This window comes from Oryzias latipes, chromosome 5 (assembly GCF_002234675.1).
Source record: "Oryzias latipes chromosome 5, ASM223467v1".
NCBI classification, from domain to species: domain Eukaryota; kingdom Metazoa; phylum Chordata; class Actinopteri; order Beloniformes; family Adrianichthyidae; genus Oryzias; species Oryzias latipes.
In genome coordinates, this window is record NC_019863.2 from 2462607 (window position 1) to 2483701 (window position 21095).

At 43.1% G+C, this 21095-nt stretch overlaps 2 protein-coding genes across 9 annotated transcripts in view; one reads left to right on the forward strand and one right to left on the reverse strand.

The window, feature by feature from the left end:
- LOC101167198 (AMP deaminase 2) overlaps window positions 1–12070 on the forward strand; it is a 34700-nt gene extending 22630 nt beyond the window's left edge. For all 7 annotated transcript variants that reach the window (XM_011474630.3, XM_011474629.3, XM_004068541.4 and 4 more), the window contains 14 exons: window positions 600–708; window positions 796–982; window positions 2827–2968; window positions 3397–3486; window positions 3588–3717; window positions 4313–4507; window positions 4583–4714; window positions 4791–4954; window positions 6111–6237; window positions 6307–6470; window positions 6874–6994; window positions 9007–9180; window positions 9268–9378; window positions 9574–12070. In XM_011474630.3, coding sequence (XP_011472932.1) covers window positions 600–708; window positions 796–982; window positions 2827–2968; window positions 3397–3486; window positions 3588–3717; window positions 4313–4507; window positions 4583–4714; window positions 4791–4954; window positions 6111–6237; window positions 6307–6470; window positions 6874–6994; window positions 9007–9180; window positions 9268–9378; window positions 9574–9786 — 2059 coding nt within the window. In that variant the 3' untranslated portion in view covers window positions 9787–12070. The remainder of the gene's footprint in view (window positions 1–599; window positions 709–795; window positions 983–2826; window positions 2969–3396; window positions 3487–3587; window positions 3718–4312; window positions 4508–4582; window positions 4715–4790; window positions 4955–6110; window positions 6238–6306; window positions 6471–6873; window positions 6995–9006; window positions 9181–9267; window positions 9379–9573) is intronic.
- Window positions 12071–12079: 9 nt separating this feature from the next.
- On the reverse strand, window positions 12080–21000 carry LOC101167444 (epidermal growth factor receptor kinase substrate 8-like protein 3). Of its 2 annotated transcripts, none has more exons than XM_011474633.3 (20): window positions 20840–21000; window positions 20230–20321; window positions 20065–20138; window positions 19920–19984; window positions 19677–19835; window positions 18402–18548; window positions 18247–18311; window positions 18136–18164; window positions 16710–16840; window positions 16441–16540; window positions 16289–16362; window positions 16136–16210; window positions 15043–15188; window positions 14794–14965; window positions 14591–14718; window positions 14420–14516; window positions 14220–14324; window positions 14058–14143; window positions 12423–12555; window positions 12080–12347 (listed from the first exon to the last, which is right to left on the reverse strand). In XM_011474633.3, the coding sequence occupies exons 2-20, from the start codon at window positions 20292–20294 to the stop codon at window positions 12336–12338; spliced, it is 1863 nt and encodes a 620-aa protein (XP_011472935.1). In that variant the 5' UTR covers window positions 20295–20321; window positions 20840–21000; the 3' UTR covers window positions 12080–12335. The 2 variants fall into 2 exon arrangements, with proteins under 2 accessions (XP_011472935.1, XP_011472936.1); XM_011474634.3 differs by having other exon boundaries at window positions 18136–18161; window positions 20840–20998.
- Between the last annotated feature and the right edge of the window lie 95 nt (window positions 21001–21095).

Below are 21095 nucleotides of genomic sequence, written 5' to 3' on the forward strand. Positions count from 1 at the left end.
AACTCCTGTGCTGCATGCTGGGAAATGCAGTAACCTTTATCAGTGCACAAAGGTGACTTTTCTCATGAACCCACGAGGGATGCACTCTGCAATGTCAGAGAGCGGTTCTTGTATCAACAGAAGTCACTTCAGATTCACCTATGCATTCATGTTTTGTTGACTTTTGAAAATAAACGTCCAGCCTCATAATTTGAGTTAAAGAATCAGATTTATGATGTCCATGTTGAAGACATTAGCTAAACTCAGTATTTCACACTCTTGAGGTTACATTTGTACATTTGCTCCTTACTAAACATGTGAAACAGCTGCTCCAGTGTGTTTGATTTCTGTAAATTAACGTCTGCATGGAAGTTCTTGACAATGTTTGTGACGGTGTTCAATTCATTGCATGTAATTACCCCAAGTCTGAATTACTCCTGCATTTGGAGAATAGTTTCCAGAAACCTTCCTCAAAACAATCATTTCCCATAACAGCTGACATCATCGGACTTTCAGACTAAGAGCTTTGCTTACCCTTCTACCAAATGTCCAGCTGAGTTTTAGAGGCTCCTGTTCGTCTCTTTGTTTGAACTGCTTTAACCGTGTCTGTATCCCAAAAGACTGAAGGACAAGAGTGTGGACACTGAATATATGGGCTTTCGGGAGAGACAGATGCCACTGGAAAGGGAGTACCTGCGAGTCTCGATATCTGGAGACGAAAAGTGCGGGGTAGGACTCTCTGACCCGTCCATCCTGGAAAGAGTGACTGGGGTGAAGCGAGTCTGGCACGTGTTCATTGTCACTGTGATTTCTCAGGTGCCCTTCACTGACCTTGTAGATGCTGCGAAATGTGTGGTGAAGGCGTTATTCATCAGGGAGAAGTACATAAACCGTTCCTTACAGAACTTCTGTAAGACCACAGCTCACGCGCTGCACGACCTCGGGACCAAGACTCTGGATATGGGATTCTATGATGACGTTTCAGAGACTCCTGTGGATGCTGGTATGGTTCTCACACATCCAGTTTGGAACATGCTCATGTGGACACTTGTGTAGTCTTTGGTTTTGGTCCACTTGTTTGTTGTCTTATCTCCTCAGCAAGAAGTGTTGAGTTCTAACTTCTAAATATCTCTTTTTGCTCTTGCATAAATACTTTTCAACCATTTGAAATGTGAGATATATTAAGATACCATCACATTTGAATATTGAACACTTTATTACCCTTTAAAACAGTCACAAGATTGGGATAACCGTTGACTCAAAAGTCACACATGTCCTGAGTAAAGGTAGGTAAATATTTAAACAGATCAAAGACATCGATGTTATCATTTAACACCTGAATTCATTTTAATCTCATTTTAATTCTTTTATTGACTTCCTTTGGGATGATTGGTATTCAGGAAACTAAAAGATCCAAACCATAACCTAGATTTACCTGCAATACCCAGATCAGCCACACAGTCGACGGCAAACTCGAGTGAATCTACCTAATGTGACATATTTTATGACGCATAAAACATCCGTCTTCCTGACTGCTCTTTAGAATTTCATTAATTATTTCATGAGAAGACTGGCCATGTTTTTCCCTGTTTCAAATCCTTGTACAGCTCAGATTACACCCACTGTTGGAGGTTTTCTACCAATAAGCTGACCTAAATGCTTTTAATTGTTGTAAAATGAACAAAACTACACTTCACACGGTATACTTTACTTTACAACAAGCATACTGGCCGGACTTGTACTTCCAGACTGTCACTAATGGTATATCTGAACTATTTTTTTTTTTATTTATTAGAACTTTTTGCATTTTATTTCTTAGTCACAACTTCCATTATGGGTGGATTATGGCTGTTTGCAGGGGAAAAATGGGGAAAATGTGCAGAGGGCATGCAGGTGGCCAAAACGAAATATCAAGGTCGTAGACCACTCTGTAAACTTAAAGAGCATAAATAGTCATGCTTTTTTTTTTTTACGGGCATGTTGCAGGTGACTGGTAGTAGCGAACACTTAAACAACACGTAAAGGTGAAATAGGTGAAATGCAGGCTTGTTGTATGGATTTTTCAGTTTTTCTAACCTGGCTCAAACCCTGTGCACTGTGCAGGGAGCTCCTGATTAGGGCTGCTCAGGTCATAAATGTGCTCTTGCACATCTGTTGCACTCTCTGTTCGTGCACAAATTTGACAATCAGTGCAGTGTGTGGGAATCCTACGGGTACTTGCGTATCGCACGCACATCTGTGCATGCAGAATTTGCACATGGTCAGTAAGAACCTTTTCAATTCCTTTTGAAGCAATAATTCAAGCTCTACTTGATTTTAGTTAATGATCACTGTATCAATTAAGCAAAATGTCATTTAAGTGACTTTTTTTGTTTTGTTTTGTTTTCTGTCTTTTTAAACTTTGCATTTCAACATTTCTGTAATGAGTTTGATAAATATGTGTAAATTCTTTATTGCTTTTGACTACAATGCTTGAAATCAATCAATAAATCAAATCAAAAAGACAATGCGTACACCTTACAAATAACGGAGGTGCGGTTTAAGGTCGCCACCTGTACGTCATAGTCCATGTAACTTGTGTTATCCTCACAAATACTTCACAATACACCAACCCCACACATGACTATAGGTGGGCATCATGGGAACTTCGAGACACACCTGCACTCCTTTTTCAGATACGGCCTCACTCATCTACGATCCTCCACAGGCTCAAAAACATCCAAAAACCTGGCGCACCCGTTCGGGTCATGTGACTAAGACACTAAACTGCTTTGACTGAAGTTGTACTGCAGTAAAAATCGTTCCTTTGCTGTGGTTTTCTTTCTCATACTGGTCTTTTTCTCCCAGACGCTCCTGTCCATCCTCCTGTTTCAGAGACGCACCCTTACGACAACATGGACTCCATGATTCTGCCGCCGGACGCTGGTTATGGATGCAAGATGGTCGATGGTGTGGTCCATGTTTTCACCAAGAGCTACAACATGGACAAGTACCACGAGTTTATGAACTTTTGATCACTTTTGATAAAATGAATTGGAAGCAGGTGTGGGAGGGGAAACCCTGCAGGTGGCAGCTGTGTTCAACATATTTGTAATGATGTTTTTGGAAAAAAACCACTGAGATCAGTGTTGGGGAATGAAGCCGAGTTGACATGTCAACCTCACTTTACTCATTTATAAAACCAAATCTCCAAAATATCTGGTTTGTTTCTATTGATCATTTAATAAGAACTATTAGAAAGGGTCAAACGTATATTTGTTTTTATAGAAGACTGCTTTTAAGCTTTATAAAAGTAAAAAAACAATGTATTTTTTAATAGTTTAAGATGCACAGAACCGTATTTGCATGTATTATGAAATATTCACATAAAGCAGCAGAATATTTTCACAGCATGCTAATGACTTCATTCATTTTTAGGAGCACAGAACTTGAGCTGCTGTATCCAGATTTAAAAGAGTACATCGCAGACATGAACGTCATGATGTCCCTCATTATCAACGGGCCAGTGTAAGTTCAATCAGGTCATATTTCGTGTAACGGCTGTAGCTTGGTTTAATATTAATCGCGCCTGTTTATTTTTTTCTTCTTCTTTTTGGGACGGCCTTCAGGAAGTCTTTCTGCTATCGCCGCCTGCAGTACCTGAGCTCCAAATTTCAAATGCACATCCTCCTGAATGAGATGAAAGAGCTTGCTGCTCAGAAGAGGGTTCCTCACCGCGACTTCTACAACATAAGAAAGGCAAGAACTGAGGACGTTTCACCTGCTGATAAACTTAAAACTGTGGGGGTGTTACCATTTTTCCAATGGTACAATCCAACCAGATCAGTCTGTCTGAGGCAAGTTGTTAATAGGATCAGTCCATCATTCCAGTCCAATGTGTGGAAACACTTTGAATTTAGCAAAGTCATGTGACCATCCAGTGTCTAGAATGTTCTAAGAATGTTCCCTTTGGATTGGAAAAACAACAGTGGTGAACTTTAGGAAACTCAATTGTGAATGGATTTGACATTCATTCTAGTTTACTTGTTTGTTTGGACACAGATTTCATTTAAACTTGAAATCTAAGGAATCTGGAAAACTTCCCTGTTCAGTTCCAGGTGTTTCTCTCTGAGTCACAGCGGTTGAAGTTTTGGATCCATTTTAGGTCAGAGAATCGGATCAAATCGGATCGTTTAAAAGGAACCGACATTGACTATGAATGGGATCATCAACCACAAATTACGATATGAATCAAATTGTTTAAATGAATTGTTGCACCCCCAAACGGAAACGATGAAACCTCTTTGACAAAGGTGGGTTAAGTTTACTGCGTATCTGTTCCGCTGTGCTGCAGGTGGACACACACATTCACGCGTCATCCTGCATGAACCAGAAGCATCTGCTGCGCTTCATCAAGAGGGCCATGAAGAAATACCAAGGAGAGATCGTTCATGTGGAGTGCGGCCGTGAGCAGACCCTCAAGGATGTTTTTGAGAGCATGAACCTGACGGCCTACGACCTGAGCGTGGACACACTCGACATGCATGCGGTGAGTGCTGATGTCTTTTAGAGAGAACATGAGTAACTGGTAGAGATCTTAAAAATAACCCCGGCCTTTCTTTAGGACCGAAACACATTTCATCGATTTGATAAGTTCAATTCCAAGTACAACCCTATCGGAGAATCCATCCTCAGAGAGATCTTCATTAAGACGGACAACTACATTGAAGGAAAATACTTTGCACACATAGTAAAGGTATGCATAATAGACTCTATAAACTCTGACGCTCATCAACATGATTCTTTTACACTGAGCTGAATGTTTTTTCCAGGAGGTCATGTCTGACCTGGAGGAGAGCAAATACCAAAACTCTGAGCTGCGTCTGTCCATCTACGGCCGCTCCCGTGACGAGTGGGACCGGCTGGCTCAGTGGGCGGTCACTCACAGGGTGTACTCTGATAATGTGCGCTGGCTCATCCAGGTGCCTCGTCTCTTGTGAGTGCCCTATATTTTTGTTTCAGGTGCTTTTGAGAAGAGAAAACGCTCTGGTTTTTTATGTAAACTCGGTGGCGGTACCGGCCGACGTTTGCATAATTTTAGTTTTTCGGTCTGATATTATAAAATCAACCAATATTGTTCTGACTGTTTTCAGATGCACTTTATTTTTTAATGTATATTTGTTTCTAATAGAACCACTGGGTGCACTGAGAAGCTTATGTTTTCAGTCATAGTCAGTATTCAACTGTTTTCAGGTATATTTGGCAGCAGTTAAACAGGGGGATGAGCAGGTCGTCCAATGACCAAGGGTCGGTTCCCCACTCCCCCCAGTCAACTGTTGTTGTGTCCATTGGCAAGACGCTTCACCCTCCCTGCCTCCAGTGCCGCTCCACTGGTGTGTGAATGTGTATGAATGTCCCGGTGATGGTCAGAGGGGCCGTAGGCGTGAACTGGCAGTCTGTCAGTCTGCCCCAGGACAGCTGAGGCTACATTAGTAGCTACCATCATCAAGAATGAATGAGGAGTGAATGAATAATGGACACAATGTTAGAACTTTGAACAATAAGAAAAAGAACAGATAAATGTAATCCATTATCATTATTGTTTTTATTACATTTTTTTCCTAATAGAAAACCATAGGAAGCTTATGGTTTACAGTTATGTCCAATAGTCAATAAATGGTCTAAATGGTTTCAGATATATTTTCAAAGCTTTAAAGTGATACTTACTTTCTGTATGTTCAAAAAGTCAAGTACAATCTGATGGAATAGCAAAAGAAAAGTTGTGCATTTCTAATAAAAAAAACCAAAGGAAATGTAAACGTTGTGTTATTCCAGACACTTAGGCATCGGCAAATATCAGACATCGGCCACAGTTGCAGGGGAAATACCAGTTATCGTATCCACCGGAAAAAAATATCGGCCCATCTCTAGTTCAAAAGTGTTTTGTTTAAGTATTTATATAAGCTGAGCTTATTTTAGCCAAGCATAGATGGGTTTTCTTTGACGATAAAGGAAGGAGGCAATAAAGTCACATTACACTGTAGTTGGAGTTTTCCGGCGCTCAAATCAAAGTGTTTCTATGTAAAAATCATTAAAAACATGAGATAAATACATCTGTGACCACAGCTCCTGTTCTCTGACCCTCTCGCTAGTGATGTGTATCAGACAAAGAAGCAGCTGGCTAATTTCCAGGAGATGCTGGAGAACATTTTCATGCCTCTCTTTGAAGCCACCATCAATCCCTGCAGTCATCCTGAGCTGCACCTCTTCCTGGAACACGTGAGTGTGACTTCCCAAAACCCAGGTTATCCCCATCGGCCTGCCGTCAGGGTGTCACTCTGTCTGTAGGTGGTGGGCTTCGACAGCGTCGACGATGAGTCCAAACCCGAGCATCACATTTTCAACCTCGACAGTCCCTTGCCTGCTGACTGGACTACAGAGGACAATCCGCCGTACTCCTACTACCTGTACTACACCTACGCCAACATGACTGTTCTGAACCAGCTCAGAAGGTACAGACATTTATCATCTTAACACTCACATTCCATGGTTTTTGTACTGTACAATGTAAAACATAAAAGTAAGACAGCCTATGCTTTAGTCACGACTGTCCTTACAGGTCCTTACATGGGCTGTCTGTGTGTGTGTGTGGGGGGGGGGGGCACAAAGGAAACATCCAAGTTGTAGAGTTGTAGACCACTAAAATAGTGGTAGACTATTTTAGGTGCATTTTCTACACTAAAATAGTGTGGACCACCACTAAAATGGTGGTCCACACTATTTTAGCTGTAGACCACCTAAAATAAGGGTCTACAACTTAGATATTTCCTGGGTGAATGAACGTTTTGACGGGCTGCAGATATTTAGATGACACAAACCTGAGCGTGACATTCACGGGTTTCTCGTCTGATGCAGGCAGCGAGGCCTCCACACGTTTGTGCTGCGACCTCACTGTGGAGAAGCGGGCCCCATCCACCACCTGGTGTCAGGTTTCATGTTATCGGAGAACATCTCCCACGGACTGCTGCTCCGAAAGGTCAGAACACGACACGTTCTCCTCCATTATGCTGGAGTCCTGTAGAGACTGTAGAGAGGTTTGGATCTGCTCCTGAGATGAAAGATGCGTTTGGTTATTATGTTGTTGGATTTGTTTTTAGAGATGAATCTCTTACCCCGCTAACTGATGACATCCCATACATGTCAAATATTTCCACGAAATAAAGAAGACTAGATAAAAAAACTGTAGACAAGATGTAACATTGTTTCTCAATTTAGATTTAAACCTCCATTTTCTTAGATTTCTCTCTGTATTGATGATGATAAATGCTGATAGAGTCTAAGAAAGTCTGCGTTGTTGTTGCTAAGATTCAGTACAGGAGGGCTGTAGATCCTTAAAAGGTCTTCAATTCAATTTTACTCAAATAAAGACGTATAAAGCATTTAAGTGTCTTAAATTCAGGTGAATAGGCCTTGTCAATGCGATGGGACTTCCTGTCACAGATGAAACATTTTTTCCCAGGATTCTCTGTGGTCGTAAATCGTTTAACCTCTGTTAGCTATTTAGCTAAAGCTCATTGGTGCAGGAAAGTGCAGATTCATGGAGAAATGGGTTGAAAACAAGGAGGACTTCAAAGCAGTTAGTGGGAATCCCTTTGAAACAAACTGCACGCTTTACTGAAAGACATCTAAACTTGGAGATCAAGCCGGTTGAATCGCATCAGTAGAGCAAGCAGCGGCAGACTCTGCCTGTTTGTTTCATTTTCTTTGACTTGGTCTTTAAATCCTTAAATTGAACTTGTGTAAATCATAATAGGGACCCTGTAATAGATTACTGCCTTTCCATTAGTATTCTTCTGGTCTTCATTTAGAACAATTTATTCTACCATAAATAAAACAATAGTTCATCCTGCTGCTAAACGTTTTACACATCCATTGTAAAAGTATTGAAAGTTATAAATGTTAAAACTTATTTATGTTTAACTAATTAAATCCATTTTCGCAGAGTTGTATTCAGTTATTTTTGGTACTTTCAAGGAATGAGATAAATGTATAAAACGGATTCAAGAAAAAAGGTTTGTTTCATTTTCTTAAAATAAAATAAAAAGCAGATTCAATGATTTGGTCCAAGTCATCTTTATAACAGAAACAGCAGCTTTCTAACAATGTCTGGATTAAAGGACAAATTCTGTTTCAGACTTGACTTTCACTTTTGAAAAACTTAAAGTTAATTTTAAATATAAGTATAATAAGAAAATCAAAGAAGCAGCATTGAGGTGAAGTCTCCAACAGACACATTCAACTAAAATGAAATAACTGAATCGCCCAAAAAGAAATCAAACCTTTTGGTTTTGTTACGTTTTTTATTTAACCGAAAGAAAATCTAATAAATGTTCAGCATGTTCATGTTTTGTGTTGTTACAATTAAACATGAATATAATGTTGTTCTTTTTGTCGCACGCTGTGATTATAGATTTGTTTTAAAATTACAGCTGCTTTTGTACAAACATAAAAAAAATGTGAAAATAAAAGACTATTTAGAAAGGACACAATTTTATTTGGCTTTTGTGAGGTTTACATGAAATTGAATTTGAATAAACTGGAGGGAAAAACAACAAAGTGGGCAAATTTTCAACAAATTAAGTCATTTTTCATGGAAACCATTACAACCTTTAGAAAAAACAGCTGCAACTTTGAATTTTTTCTTCTTCGATTATTATAAAAATGCATTTTAAAGCAGCTGCAGATATTTTACAGAGGAGAAGATAGACTTTACCCTCAAAGTTTAAGAGAAACTGGTAGCTAAAAAAAAAGAAATTAAACATTAAACTGACCCTCAGCCTGAAAAAGGTTGGAGACCATTAACATGTTTGCAGGATACAGAAAACTTCTTAGTGTTATGTCAGGATTGACTCTCAGTACACGCTGGCAGGTAGCTGATAAAACATGGGATTACATCAATGTAAAGCCTATCAGAGCTGACAGTAACCCATTCAAAGCTGCTGTTATCAGCTGTGGCCGTGTGTTCTTTCTCCTTTGTGATGCATTCAGGCTCCGGTACTCCAGTATCTGTACTACTTGGCCCAGGTTGGCATCGCCATGTCGCCGCTGAGCAACAACAGTCTGTTCCTCAGCTACCACCGCAACCCACTGCCAGAGTATCTGTCCAGGGGCCTCATGATCTCCCTGTCCACCGACGACCCTCTCCAGTTCCACTTCACCAAAGTGGGTGCACTCGCAGATGAGCAGCAGAACCTCTGCTGTTGTTTCTGTGCACACAAGGTTCTCATTAGTGCCTTTGTTTCCACCCAGGAACCTCTGATGGAAGAATACAGCATCGCAGCTCAAGTGTGGAAACTGAGTTCATGTGATATGTGTGAGCTGGCAAGAAACAGCGTCCTCATGAGTGGATTCTCACACAGGGTAAGATGGTTCACAGCTTTTAGATCCTGTCGGCCTGACGAGAGCCTTCAAGGTGCTCCTGTAATTGAATCAAAACTAGATGGGAGCTATAGAATGTTCTATAGGACGCAGTAAGGAAGACGAATTGTGAAAACAATCTGGTCCTTGCAGTTCAGGGCGTGGAATGTGAAGCCAATGACCTTCTTCCAATTTCAGGCTAAGAGCTACTGGCTCGGCCCAAACTACTACAAGGAAGGTCCGTTGAGCAACGACATCCGCCGCACCAACGTTCCTGACATCCGCGTGGCGTATCGCAGCGAGACGCTGACGGAGGAGCTGCATCTCATCACTCAGGCCGTGCGCACAGAGCTGGACTCCAACGATGAGGACGACTCCTTGACCATGGGTCCCGTCTCCGGCCGGCGCTGACGCCCCATCACCCCACCATGAGGCCGAAAACAGCTTCCTGCTTGAGAAAGCCAAGGTTACGCTGCTGCCTCGTACTGAGGGGCGGCGTTCTTCAGAATTGTCAAAAAGACATCTTTTTTTTTTTTCTTCACCTTTTGATCTAACATGGTCTTAAGTTCCCTGTATGACATGTGGAATGAGAATCATCTAAATGAATTCCCTTTTCCTTTGATTTGATGTTTTCCTGCCGTCTCTGTGGGGCGCCAGGAGAGCCACTTAGATGTGGCCCCCTGTGAAAATGACTGATGAAGGTTTGCTGGGATCAACTTAATGTGGGGGTCATCAGGACGGACATTGCATGCGTTGGTCTGCTCCTGGATGATCCCCGTCGTGTTTGCTGTGACGCACGGATGCACCGGCATGCCTGACATCGTACCAGTTAGAGCTGAACTTCCACCGTGCGGTCGCATATATATTCACGCTTGCTGCATTTGCACAACATATAGCCGACTGCCTTGGACACACAGAAACTGCAACAGCACGCTGGGGGTGGCGGCCGGACCTCGGCCGCACTCGCACAACAATCACGCCACTCGTGGGTTTGACCCGTCCGAATGCTGCAGCGCTAAATCGTAGCCCGACACAGAGCCTGAGTGTTCGCTCTCTTTCACGCGCCGAGCCGCACACCTTTATGATTCTACTTTAAGCCTTCTAAAGACCGTAGATCATCAAGTAGCATGAGGAACCCAACGGCCTTGAAGAAAGGAGGAAATGTCAAGTGTCTGCCTGCAATCATTCCTTCTGCGCACAGAACGTATCCAGAAACTCATGCAGATGTGGTGATATGTTGTAGTGGCTATGTGTGTGTGTGTGTGTGTGTGTGTGTGTGTGTGTGTATTTAGAGCACAAATGAGTGTTGGTGGAGCTGGCGGCGAAGCACCTTCTGATTCCAGCCTCTTTTGCATGCAGCACCAAGACTTCCCAGTGCCTTTTTCAGTTTCAGCTCTTCAGCCACGCATGCCCCCCCCCCCCCCCCCCTCCTGCACAGAAGCAGACGGACTTGCTACCAGCCGGCCATTGGCGTGACGCCGCGTAATCGTTCGGAGCGCTTTCAACTGGCCACAAAATTCTGCTGTCCAGTTCTGTTGATGCATTCTCTACCCAAACAGTGTTGCGTCACACACTCCCCCACACCCGCCGCTGGACGCCGTCCGGCCTCCCATCAACCGTTGACCTCCAGATTCTCTAAAGAGAGCGACATCAGTAGCAAGACTTGACCACTATGGATGTAGGCCGTGTTTGTGTGCGTGGCTGGTGCAGAGCCGCTAGGATGTGTCGATCGTTTGTTTCTCTGCAGCCTGAGCGGCAGTGGTTTACGGAATTTGAATGAGCTCTGTGCGAAAGATGCCGTTGATGGTGAAATTAGACACTTTATAAGAAATGAATCCTGTAGTTAGAACCAACAGTAGGTGTCAAGTCTGTTGTTGTTGTTTTAAGCACAGTCTGGATGTTGCTGTCGTAGCTGTTCCTGAAATGAAATGTTAGAGAAAAGCCATGATGGATGAGGCAAAGTCGCTGCTTAGCAACCGGCAAACGTAAACAAAGATTCTCATTTTCCAGCTTTGCTGTGTTCACTTGTATTCTTTTGAAACTTTTCAGCTTTATTTTCTAATCTGTGATTTATTGTCTCGCTTTGTTTGTAGATTTTACAGATTCAATTCCTCCCTGAAGTTTTACATTCACCTGCTGAACAGTTTGTTGAAATCTTTGCTGCAGTCGTTTGATCGGTGTGATCAGAAGTGTTGATTCTGTGAACCCGTCCAGCTGGTTTCTGCTTTTTCTTCTCGTCTGCCACACGATTCGTCCTTCCTCACAAATGTTCCGACTTTCCTTTGACCCTGGTTCAGAGTTGCACTTGCATCTCGTTGGACGTTTTATTTCTGTAAATCTGGACTCTCAAGTTTGAACCGTTTGGTCATTTGAGATCAAAGTCAGCCATTTTTATTCCCACAAACAAAACAGCAGCTTTGTTCACTGTTCTGGTAGCAGACAGGAGTGCGTTCTGAACAGAGAGATTCCAACATTCTGCATTAAGTGACTTTTACTGAAGCACCGTAGAACCAATGAGGCAAAACACAAAATCACTGAGCTCCATTTCAGACACTTTTAGATCATTTTATGCACAAATGTCCTTTTTATTGCCACACAACCTTCCTCTCTCTGTTTCCTGAAGACTCTTTGTTTTCTCCAAACTGTTGGTACTTTTTCACCAGGAGGGTTTTCTTTGAAATAAAGCATGAGAATTAACTAAACGTGTGTCAGAAGGTTTTTATTAACATGTTACACACAACAATCTGAATGTGTGTTGCAGAAATGAGTTCAACTGCAATTTGAGGTATTTTGATGCTCTGATTTATGTACACTGACGAGACAGGAAACATTTTTTAAAGATCCAACCAACTACTTAGATGTATTTGGTGACATTTTTAGTTTAGAAAATATAAATATGTTTTTCTTGAAGTGCCGTGCCAATCCCACTTTCACATCTCCTGCAGCCTCCATCCGTCCGTCTAAATGTTATTCTAAAAAACAAAGATAAATCAGGATGAAATCATTTCATCTCCAGATGAAACAGAAGTAAGCGGTGTGTCACTCACAGCCAAAGCTGAGCGCACTGCTTGCAGCTGGAAGAAGACCCGTCCTCCCTCCTCCTGACAAACCGTCTTCAGCTCCTCCCGACTCATCCCCAGCAGCATGGAGCCGCTGAGCACGCCCAGACAGCGCACGGTGCTGCAGGGAGCGCCGCTGTTACTTCATGGGAAACTTTGCTTTTCAAAGGAAACTTTCTAAATCAGCCTTCGGAGACTTCGGACCAGAATTTGTTTTCTGTTTGCCCGACAGATGACATCACACCTCTTCAACAACACGGAAGTATCTGGCTGTTTGAGTCACCTCAGGGATACATTTGTATTTCATTCAGCACTTTTTAGCCTTCCTGTCAAGGGGAAGGACGCACAACCGATGCCTTCAAAGAAAACCGCATCACCTCTGGGGTCATGCATCGAATCAAACGGGTGGAAATGACATTTTTTAGAAGTGCTCAACAAATACTCAAGGCTGGAAACAAACTTGTATGGAGTGATATTTATGCCACAACATTGCACTCAAAACTTTATACATTGCAAATGAAAATATGACATCTATGTGACAAATGTTTTTCTATGCATTGTGTCTCATCTCGCTTTTTTCCCTATCTTTGATTTTGCTCACATAAGTTTCAGTTTACCGTGACAAAGCTGCCATCAGACGCAAAATTGAAGAAATTGAAAAAAAGAAAAAATTGGGGGGGAAAAGTTTTTGGAAGCAAAAAAAGAAATTTGAAAGCAAATATTTAATATTTTCATTTGCAGCTTAGAAAGTTTTGTTTGCAACGTGGTGGCATGAATGTTGCTCCATAAACATAAAGGACTCGAGCTGTGCTCCTCCTCATTTCCATCCACAAAAACCAAAGGATCAAACTAAAGGCAGGAGGTCTGAATGAAAAGCTGTCAGAGTGGCCGTCAGGATGCTCCATGTTCCCACAGTGAACACAGTGGTGAGGCAGCTGGGAGATGAAGGAACACAAAAACCAACTCAGCGGCCTTGTGGTAGAGTGTCCACCCTGAGACCGGAAGTGTGAGTTCAAATCCACAGGCGAGTCACAGCAAAGTGTCTAAAAATAGAACCCATTGCCTCCCTAATCAACATTTAGGACGGCAACTGTGGTGCAGAGGTAGTTTGGTTGGTGTCTGATTGGAAAATTCACAGGTTTGGATTTGAAGTGTCCTTGGGCACGGCACTGGGCCCCATGTTGCTCCTGGTGGTTTTGGGTTGGCGGCAGTGTTCGGCTGCAGAGCCGCCATCAGTGTGAATGGGACTGTGACTAAAGCGCTTTGGGCGTCTTAAGAAGGTACTAAAGTGCTAATACTGTATAAACCATTACCCCCTTTAAGGGGTCGGATTGGGGGGGTTAAAGCACCAAATGGTTCCCAAGCGCAGCGGCTGTGTCTGCAGCTCACCGCTCTCCCAGAGGATGGGTCAAATGCGAAGAACCAATGTCACACACCTAGGTATGAGACAACTACTCAGACTTTAGTGATCTTCAAGACTTTAAATATGTCTGGAAAACCCACACCAAAAAGGCAGGGATTGTGAAACCCGCTTACAGCGCACGCCTACTACAAATAAAGCTGTTGAAACGGACATTTTAGCGAGGCCTTGTTACATAGAAGTTCAAATCTCTGAGTACTCACATTGGGCTGAAGCCCTTGTCTTCGAGCCAGGCTTTTACCTCCGCTGGTTTGGACTTCTTTGTTAGCACAGGAGACACCAAAGCCTGCTGTAAAAGCGGGGCATCTTTTTACCTTTCATACTTCAGCATTCCTCATCCTCTCAGTCAGCTGGGCAGTGAATACCTCATAGGGTTGCTCATCTTCATCCTCCAGGACATTGTTGGGAACATAACCTTCCTCCCCTCTACTGTTCCTCACCTTCCACCACTGCTTTGACTTGTCCAGCAGCTGAAAACAAAGGAGATCAAGGAGTTGAGGTCTTCGTAATAGCCGAGCTGCTTTGGTTTCTTGTGACTCCAGAGCGGATAGAAACAGATATTTGCCTCAACCATTTCTCCTCTTCTGACAGTGAGCTCTCTGGAGTTTCTTGAAATGAAATCAACCTTGACACGCAGGTCACAAATCTTTGTCTGAACTGGACTGAAAAACACAAACGGTTTGGATTCAGGTATTTTTGGTTGTTCTTTTAGAGTGAAGTGTGTGTCTGAGCGCACCGAGGTCTTTGCGGAGGCGGCTGCGGCTGTGGCTGCTGCCGGGGCTGTTGCTGCGACTGTGGCCGTGGCTGCGACTGTGGCTGCGACTGCGACTGCGGCTGCGGCTGCTGCTTCTGGTCTCTGGGAATCTGCAAATGAAACAAAAGTCATCACGGTGGTTCTGTTTCCGAACAAGTAGCTGGAGCCCAAAGATGAAGGGCGACCTGCTCATTTTTGCTGCTTGTTTGATGTGAGGGTTTGAGACTCGGTGAAGGTTCTGGACTCTCCTGTCTGCTTTCAGGTTCTGATGCTGCCGTGACCTCAGGAGGCTGCCAGCCATCATAGAACTCCAGAGTGTATGTTGGAATGTCCTCATCATCTTCTGGCCACTGAGTGCTGGTGATTTGGTCAAAAACATTCCTGACTCGGTACGGAATTTCTCACAGCAGTGACAGAGTTTGGATTTTTTGCACCTTGGGATGTTCCAGGGGTCTCCCAGAGACTGCCACAGCTGGTCCTCCTCTGGTGTCGCTTCTTCACTCATGAAGCGGATACACTGAGGCGTGAAGAGAGGCGCGATGATGGTCTGAGGCAGATTTTCAGCACAGTGAGGTACCACCTAAGAGGAACAAGCAATTCTCACATCTGTCAAGTGGCTGGTTCTAGTCCAGGTCGAGCCTGAAGTCTCAGCAACTAGAACATCTCATGGACAGGAAAAGTTGCCAACCTTCACTCAAACGGAACAGGTTACTCTCTGCACTGATATTTTCTTTAAACAAATCAACTTCATTTCCACAAAATGATTTGCAAACAGCAACCAAGCTGTGGTTTGTGTGCAAACACTGGATTTTCCATTTATTGGCCTTAATGAACATTTTCCACAAGAATTAACCCTTGTGCTATCCTAGGCACTTTAACATTGGGAGTTGGGTCATCTAGACCCACTAGACAGTGCTCTGAACCTTTTTTCTTCAATGATTTGTGATCTTCACTGGTGTCCATGGATTACATGAAATCTTTCCACCTTTATCCACCTTTGTCATGGTAGGGAGAACACGTCAATGTAGGGGGGGGGGGGTCATAGGATAGCACAAGGGTTAGAAAAGCAGGGATTCACAGTTCGTCAGACTTAAACAACACAATGTCAAAGAGGGACACAGAGAAACATTCAGGAATGCAGTTTTGAGCTTTATATTCTTTAGAAATGTCCTCCATCATGAGAGAAATGCCACAAGAACATGTTAACCCTTGTTCTATCTTAGATAACCCCACCCCTACATTGACGTGTTCTCCCTACCATGACAAAGGTGGATAAAGGTGGAAAGATTTCATGTAATCCATGGACACCAGTGAAGATCACAAATCATTGAAGAAAAAAGGTTCAGAGCTCTGTCTAGTGGGTCTAGATGACCCAACTCCCAACGTTAAAGTGCCTAGGATAGCACAAGGGTTACATCCACCATTCTTCATTGAAGTGGGTCTTTAATCTAAATAACTCTGGGGTTTGAAACCATTCTTAAATAATACGAAATGACTCAAAAGGAAAATTGAATTAAGAAAACTCACAAATTTTAATGTAGAGAATAGGGAGTGCACAAAATCAGCAGCACTGGGATCTTTGATCAGCCCGTTGAGTTCCCCCTGTCAAAGACAACCCATCATTACTGCCTGAGAGGTTTGGTCTGATGGAGCCATGCAGGCGTGTGAGAAGACACAAACCAGGAGGTTAAAACCATATTTGATTTTCTGGAGACATGCTGCAAACTCCTCTGTAGACGGCATTCCTTTTACAGCTGGAACACACAACAGAAAACCTGCTCTTAACTGTTTCACATGGATGATGATGCAAATTATAGATGCAGATGAATTACCTTTTTTCTTTTTCTTATTTTTCTTTAGATTTTTGGCACCAGCAGCTGCTATTCGCCCGATGAAGACCTCTACATCATTTAATATATGATTTAAAATATCCTGCAGAGACACAGAACCAATCTGGTTTTCAAACAAGAATGTTCTTTCTTTCTCAAAATTCTGAAAATTATGAACATTTCAATCAACTCTGAATGTGATTATTCAGGTTTGCCGGCTCTGCAGACGGCTGGATGGATTATTTAGGTGTAAATACATGAAGGGAACGCACCACTTTCCTCTGGAGTTCTGTGTACGCTTTAGGAGGAGGCGGACTGCTGGGAGGCTTTCGAGGCGCAGGTTCTTTTTCCTCATAATCTTCAGGAGGTCCAGCCACTTTCGACTCATCAAGTTCGCCATTTTCTTGACACGGTGATAAAAAGGGGATGGTTTCATTTAACAATGTAACTTTTTATTTTTAGTTATTAGCTGAATGAAAATATTTCCAGACAGATCAGTTCCACAGAGCAGAAACCTTGCAGTTTTGCAGTTCTGTTCGTTCTGCCACCCACGTCTAAAATCAGATGCACACACACTGGCCACTTTTTTAGGCACACCTGTCCATCTGCTCGTTACATTTCTAATCAGCCGATCACATGGCAGCAGCTCGGTGCATTTAGGCATGTGGACATGGTCCAGACTGAAAGGGGAAGCAACAGAATGGAGAAGAAAGGTGATTTTTAGTGACTTTGAATGTGACGTGGTTGTTGGTGCTAGACATGCTGCTCTGAGGATTTCAGAAACTGCTGATCTACTTGGATTTTCACTCACAACCAACCAAAATTTCCAATGAGCAGCAGTTATGTGAGCAGAAATGCCTTCTTGATGCCAGAGGTCAGAGGAGAATGGCAAGACTGGTTCCAGCTGATAGAAAGACAACAGGAACTCAAAGAACCACTGGTTCCAACTGAGGTCTGCAGAAGAGCATCTCTGAGCGCACAACATGTCCAACCTGGAGGCAGATGGACTGCAGCAGCAGAACAACAGTTCAGGCTGGTGGTGGTGGTGTCATGGTGTGGGAATATTTTCTCGGTTCACTTTGGGCCCCTTTGTTCCAGCTGAGCATGGTTCCAACACCACAGCCTACCTGACTATTGTTGCTGACCATGTGCATCCCTTTCTGACCACAGTGTTCCATCTTCTGATGCTACTTCCAGTAGGATAAGGAACCATGTCATAAAGCTGGAATCATCTCAGACTGGTTTCTAGAACATGACTATGAGTTCTCTGGACTCAAATGGCCTCCACAGTCACCAGATCTCAACCCAATACAGAACCTTTGGAATGTGATGGAACGGGAGATCAGCATCATGGATGTGCAGCTGACAAATCTGCAGCAACTGTGTGATGCTGTCATGACATTATGGACCAAACTCTCTGAGGAATGTTTCCAGAACCTTGTTGAATCTACTCTACAAAGGATTAAAGCAGTTCTGAAGGTCAAAGGGGTCAAACCCAGAGCAAGAAAGGTGTACCTAATAAAGTGGGTGAGGAGTGCAGTTTTGTATGTTTGCAGCTTCTTTTTTCGGCGACCTTTGTTCCAAAGCTAAACATGTGATGCACCTACAGTAGTTTCTGTGAGAGCAAATCCTCTGTAACCCTTGTGCTATCCTAGGCACTTTAACGTTGGGTCATCTAGGAGATGAGGAGGTTCTTACCACGTTGTCTCTGCCCTCTTGCTTTGCTGCTTCCAAAAGAAAGAAAACAGAATGTTTAAAAATAAAAGGTTGGTGAGATTTAAACTTGGTTTAAAGTGTTTTTAATCGTACCTGAAGTCTGAGGCCTCAAACCTGTTTGCCAGAGCTCGTTTTAAATCCTTTTCAATGTAATCTGCCTGGAAACAGGAAACAGGTTCTCTGTTGAGTTGATGAAACCTCAGATTTCCAGCATCTGCAGAGAACATCTAACAGCTGCACAGCCTCACCCTGATCTCCTCACACTGGAACATGAAGATGGTGGTGGGTTTTCTGTGCAGCTGCACCGACATGATGAGGAGGGAGCTGAACCCTTCAATATTCAACACGGCATTCAGCTCCAGGATGTGGCTGAGAGAAATGGACTCCAGCTCCTCCTAAAACACACACATGTGTGCATGAACCTTTATTTCATGGAGACAAAGATGTGGATGAATCTGAAGATGCTTTGGAAAAGTTAGACTGAACGCCACAAGTATTGTTAGATGGGTTCATCCCAATATTTTATCTCTATTCCACTTGTAAGCTTCCAAAAAAACAAAAAAAAAAGTTATGATCATGATGCACAGAAAAAGGGGGAAGAGGTAGTGATAGGCAGTACAGTCAATTTTGGGGTGACTAGTGGAATCACAAAACAGACTAAAAAAAACACAAAAAAGTGGGGCAATGTCTGAATTAATTAGTATAAATGTTTGGGCTTTTCAGCAACAGAATATTAACAGAAATACAACCCCAAAACACAGCAACCACTCAAAAAGCAGTGAACAGCAGAGGATACCGGCCAAGAACTAAACCACAGAAGCAAATGTAAGAGGGGTTCAACAGCAGGGCTAGAAAGTCCACCAGAGAAAAGACAAAAACAGACTTCAACGAGCTTCTAGGCAGCAGGAGGAACAGATTCCACCCAGGACTTCAGCCGCCTATTCAACCTCTTTTCTTACTGGAGCCTTAAAGTCCCACTCCGATCATCTTTTGATTTTTTTAAAGGGTTTTCAATATGATTAAAATCTGTGTTGTTTTCCAGGACATAGTGTCTGCAGAGCGGCAGGAGTTCACCTCTGAGTTTCTTGGTGGGACTGTTGGCACGGTGACCCCCGCCCACTGCTCCGGATTCACAACAATTTCGATTAGAAAATAATCAGAAATGCCATTGTAAACTTAATTTTCTTCATTTGTGTCTTCTATCATCAGAAAAATGCCGGAAGAACATCTTAATAAACACCAAAAACACAGTTTTCATTGGAGCGGGTCTTTAAATCAGCTCTGCAGGGGGTGAAAGTTGGCAGCAAAGGTAAAGTAGGACTTCTGCAGGGGCTGAAACTCACCCATACACACAAAACAAAGAAACTCACAAAACCAGGAATCGTAACAAACGTCCATTCATAATTCTAGTTGATTTTTTGTTTCCTGTGTCATGTGAGGGACTCGTGCCTCTGCATCACTGATGCACACATGCTGATGCACACATGCTGATGCACACATGCTGATGCACACATGCTGTATACCTTTGTTTCAATGTCACTGAGCAGCAGGTTTGCCCCCTGCACCTCCAGCATCATGTTCTGACCCCACACTCGGCCCATCTGGTCCAGCAGCTTCAGGCGCTCCACACAGTCTCTGACGTTGCTCAGGTCCTTCCCATCCAGATCACAAGTGAACAGGTGCTGCAGTAAAGACCCACAAACACACGCTGAGGATCGGGTTCTGAGTCCGGGAGCACACATACTCGTGTTCAGGGGTTGCCGTACCTCCACCCTATACTGATTTTTTTCCATCATCTTGGTTACTGCAGCTGCGTAATGCCTTCTCTGCACTGTTAGGTCAAAAAGAGAGTTTTTTTTTTTTATTGATTAATAATTGGTGTAAGAGTTAATCAGTGCAGCAGTAACTCACAGTAAATGGACTTTGCACTAGGCCTGGACAGGTTTGAAATTTCCGATGACGTCTCATCCATCGTGGAATAACCGCTGAGGAGCAGCAGCACAGCAGAGTTCATGAAAGCGTATTGAGGTGAAGAGGCTCCATGAAAACATGCAGGAGAAACTCAAAAGGACCTACTTGGACCTCATGGATCCTGTGTGGCTGTTGGTGTCACAGCTGAAGGGGCTGTTGCTCCTGAACATCCTGTCCACGGCAGCCTGCAGGCTTTCCTACCACGTCAAACACACACGCCATAAATGTCACATGGGTGTTCTGACTCACCTGCCAGGCATCTGGAATTAGGCTGCTAATCATTCATCTAGGTGTGTGTTTTATCTCCTTGTTGAAGAAAAAGTCACCATAAGGAATAATGCAGTCGCTTTTAATCAGAATTTATCATTCAAAGAAATAAGTGTGTTCCTTTCTTTCATTTCATCAGGAAACAAAAGTTTATATTCTGATGTGCTGCAAAGTGCACTTTGTTTTCTAAAGACTACGATTTCAAATATTCTCACAGTACTGTAAATGATCTGCTTGGACAAGAGCTTCATAAATAAATGGAATGAACGGATAAAATAATCAATTAAACAGCACGAGCTTTGAAATTGTGAAAATTAGTCCACCTGCTTTCAGAATATTCGTACAGCATAGAGGAGCTACTGACAGTCTCAAACTGTTGACGCGTAACCACATATCATTTACAGAAAAGAAACAATCCAAAACATTGTGAAAACTCCAATTTATTTACCTTGCAAGGTGCAGCAGCTGACTGTTTCTTCCAAGTTTTCAATGTGCCTCAGAAGAAACACAGATCAGTTCATATTTCCCCCTGGCTCCTGGGCAGCTCGCGCCCAGACTTCCTCATGAAAGGAGAGAAGTGCAAAGTCCTGTGTCATTACGTGAAGTGATGGGGAGTATCAGGTCGTCTCGGCTCAGGGAGGGAGGAGGGAGCCCAGAAGAATTACATCCCAGCGAGGCAAAGATCAAGACGTTCAGGGAAATGC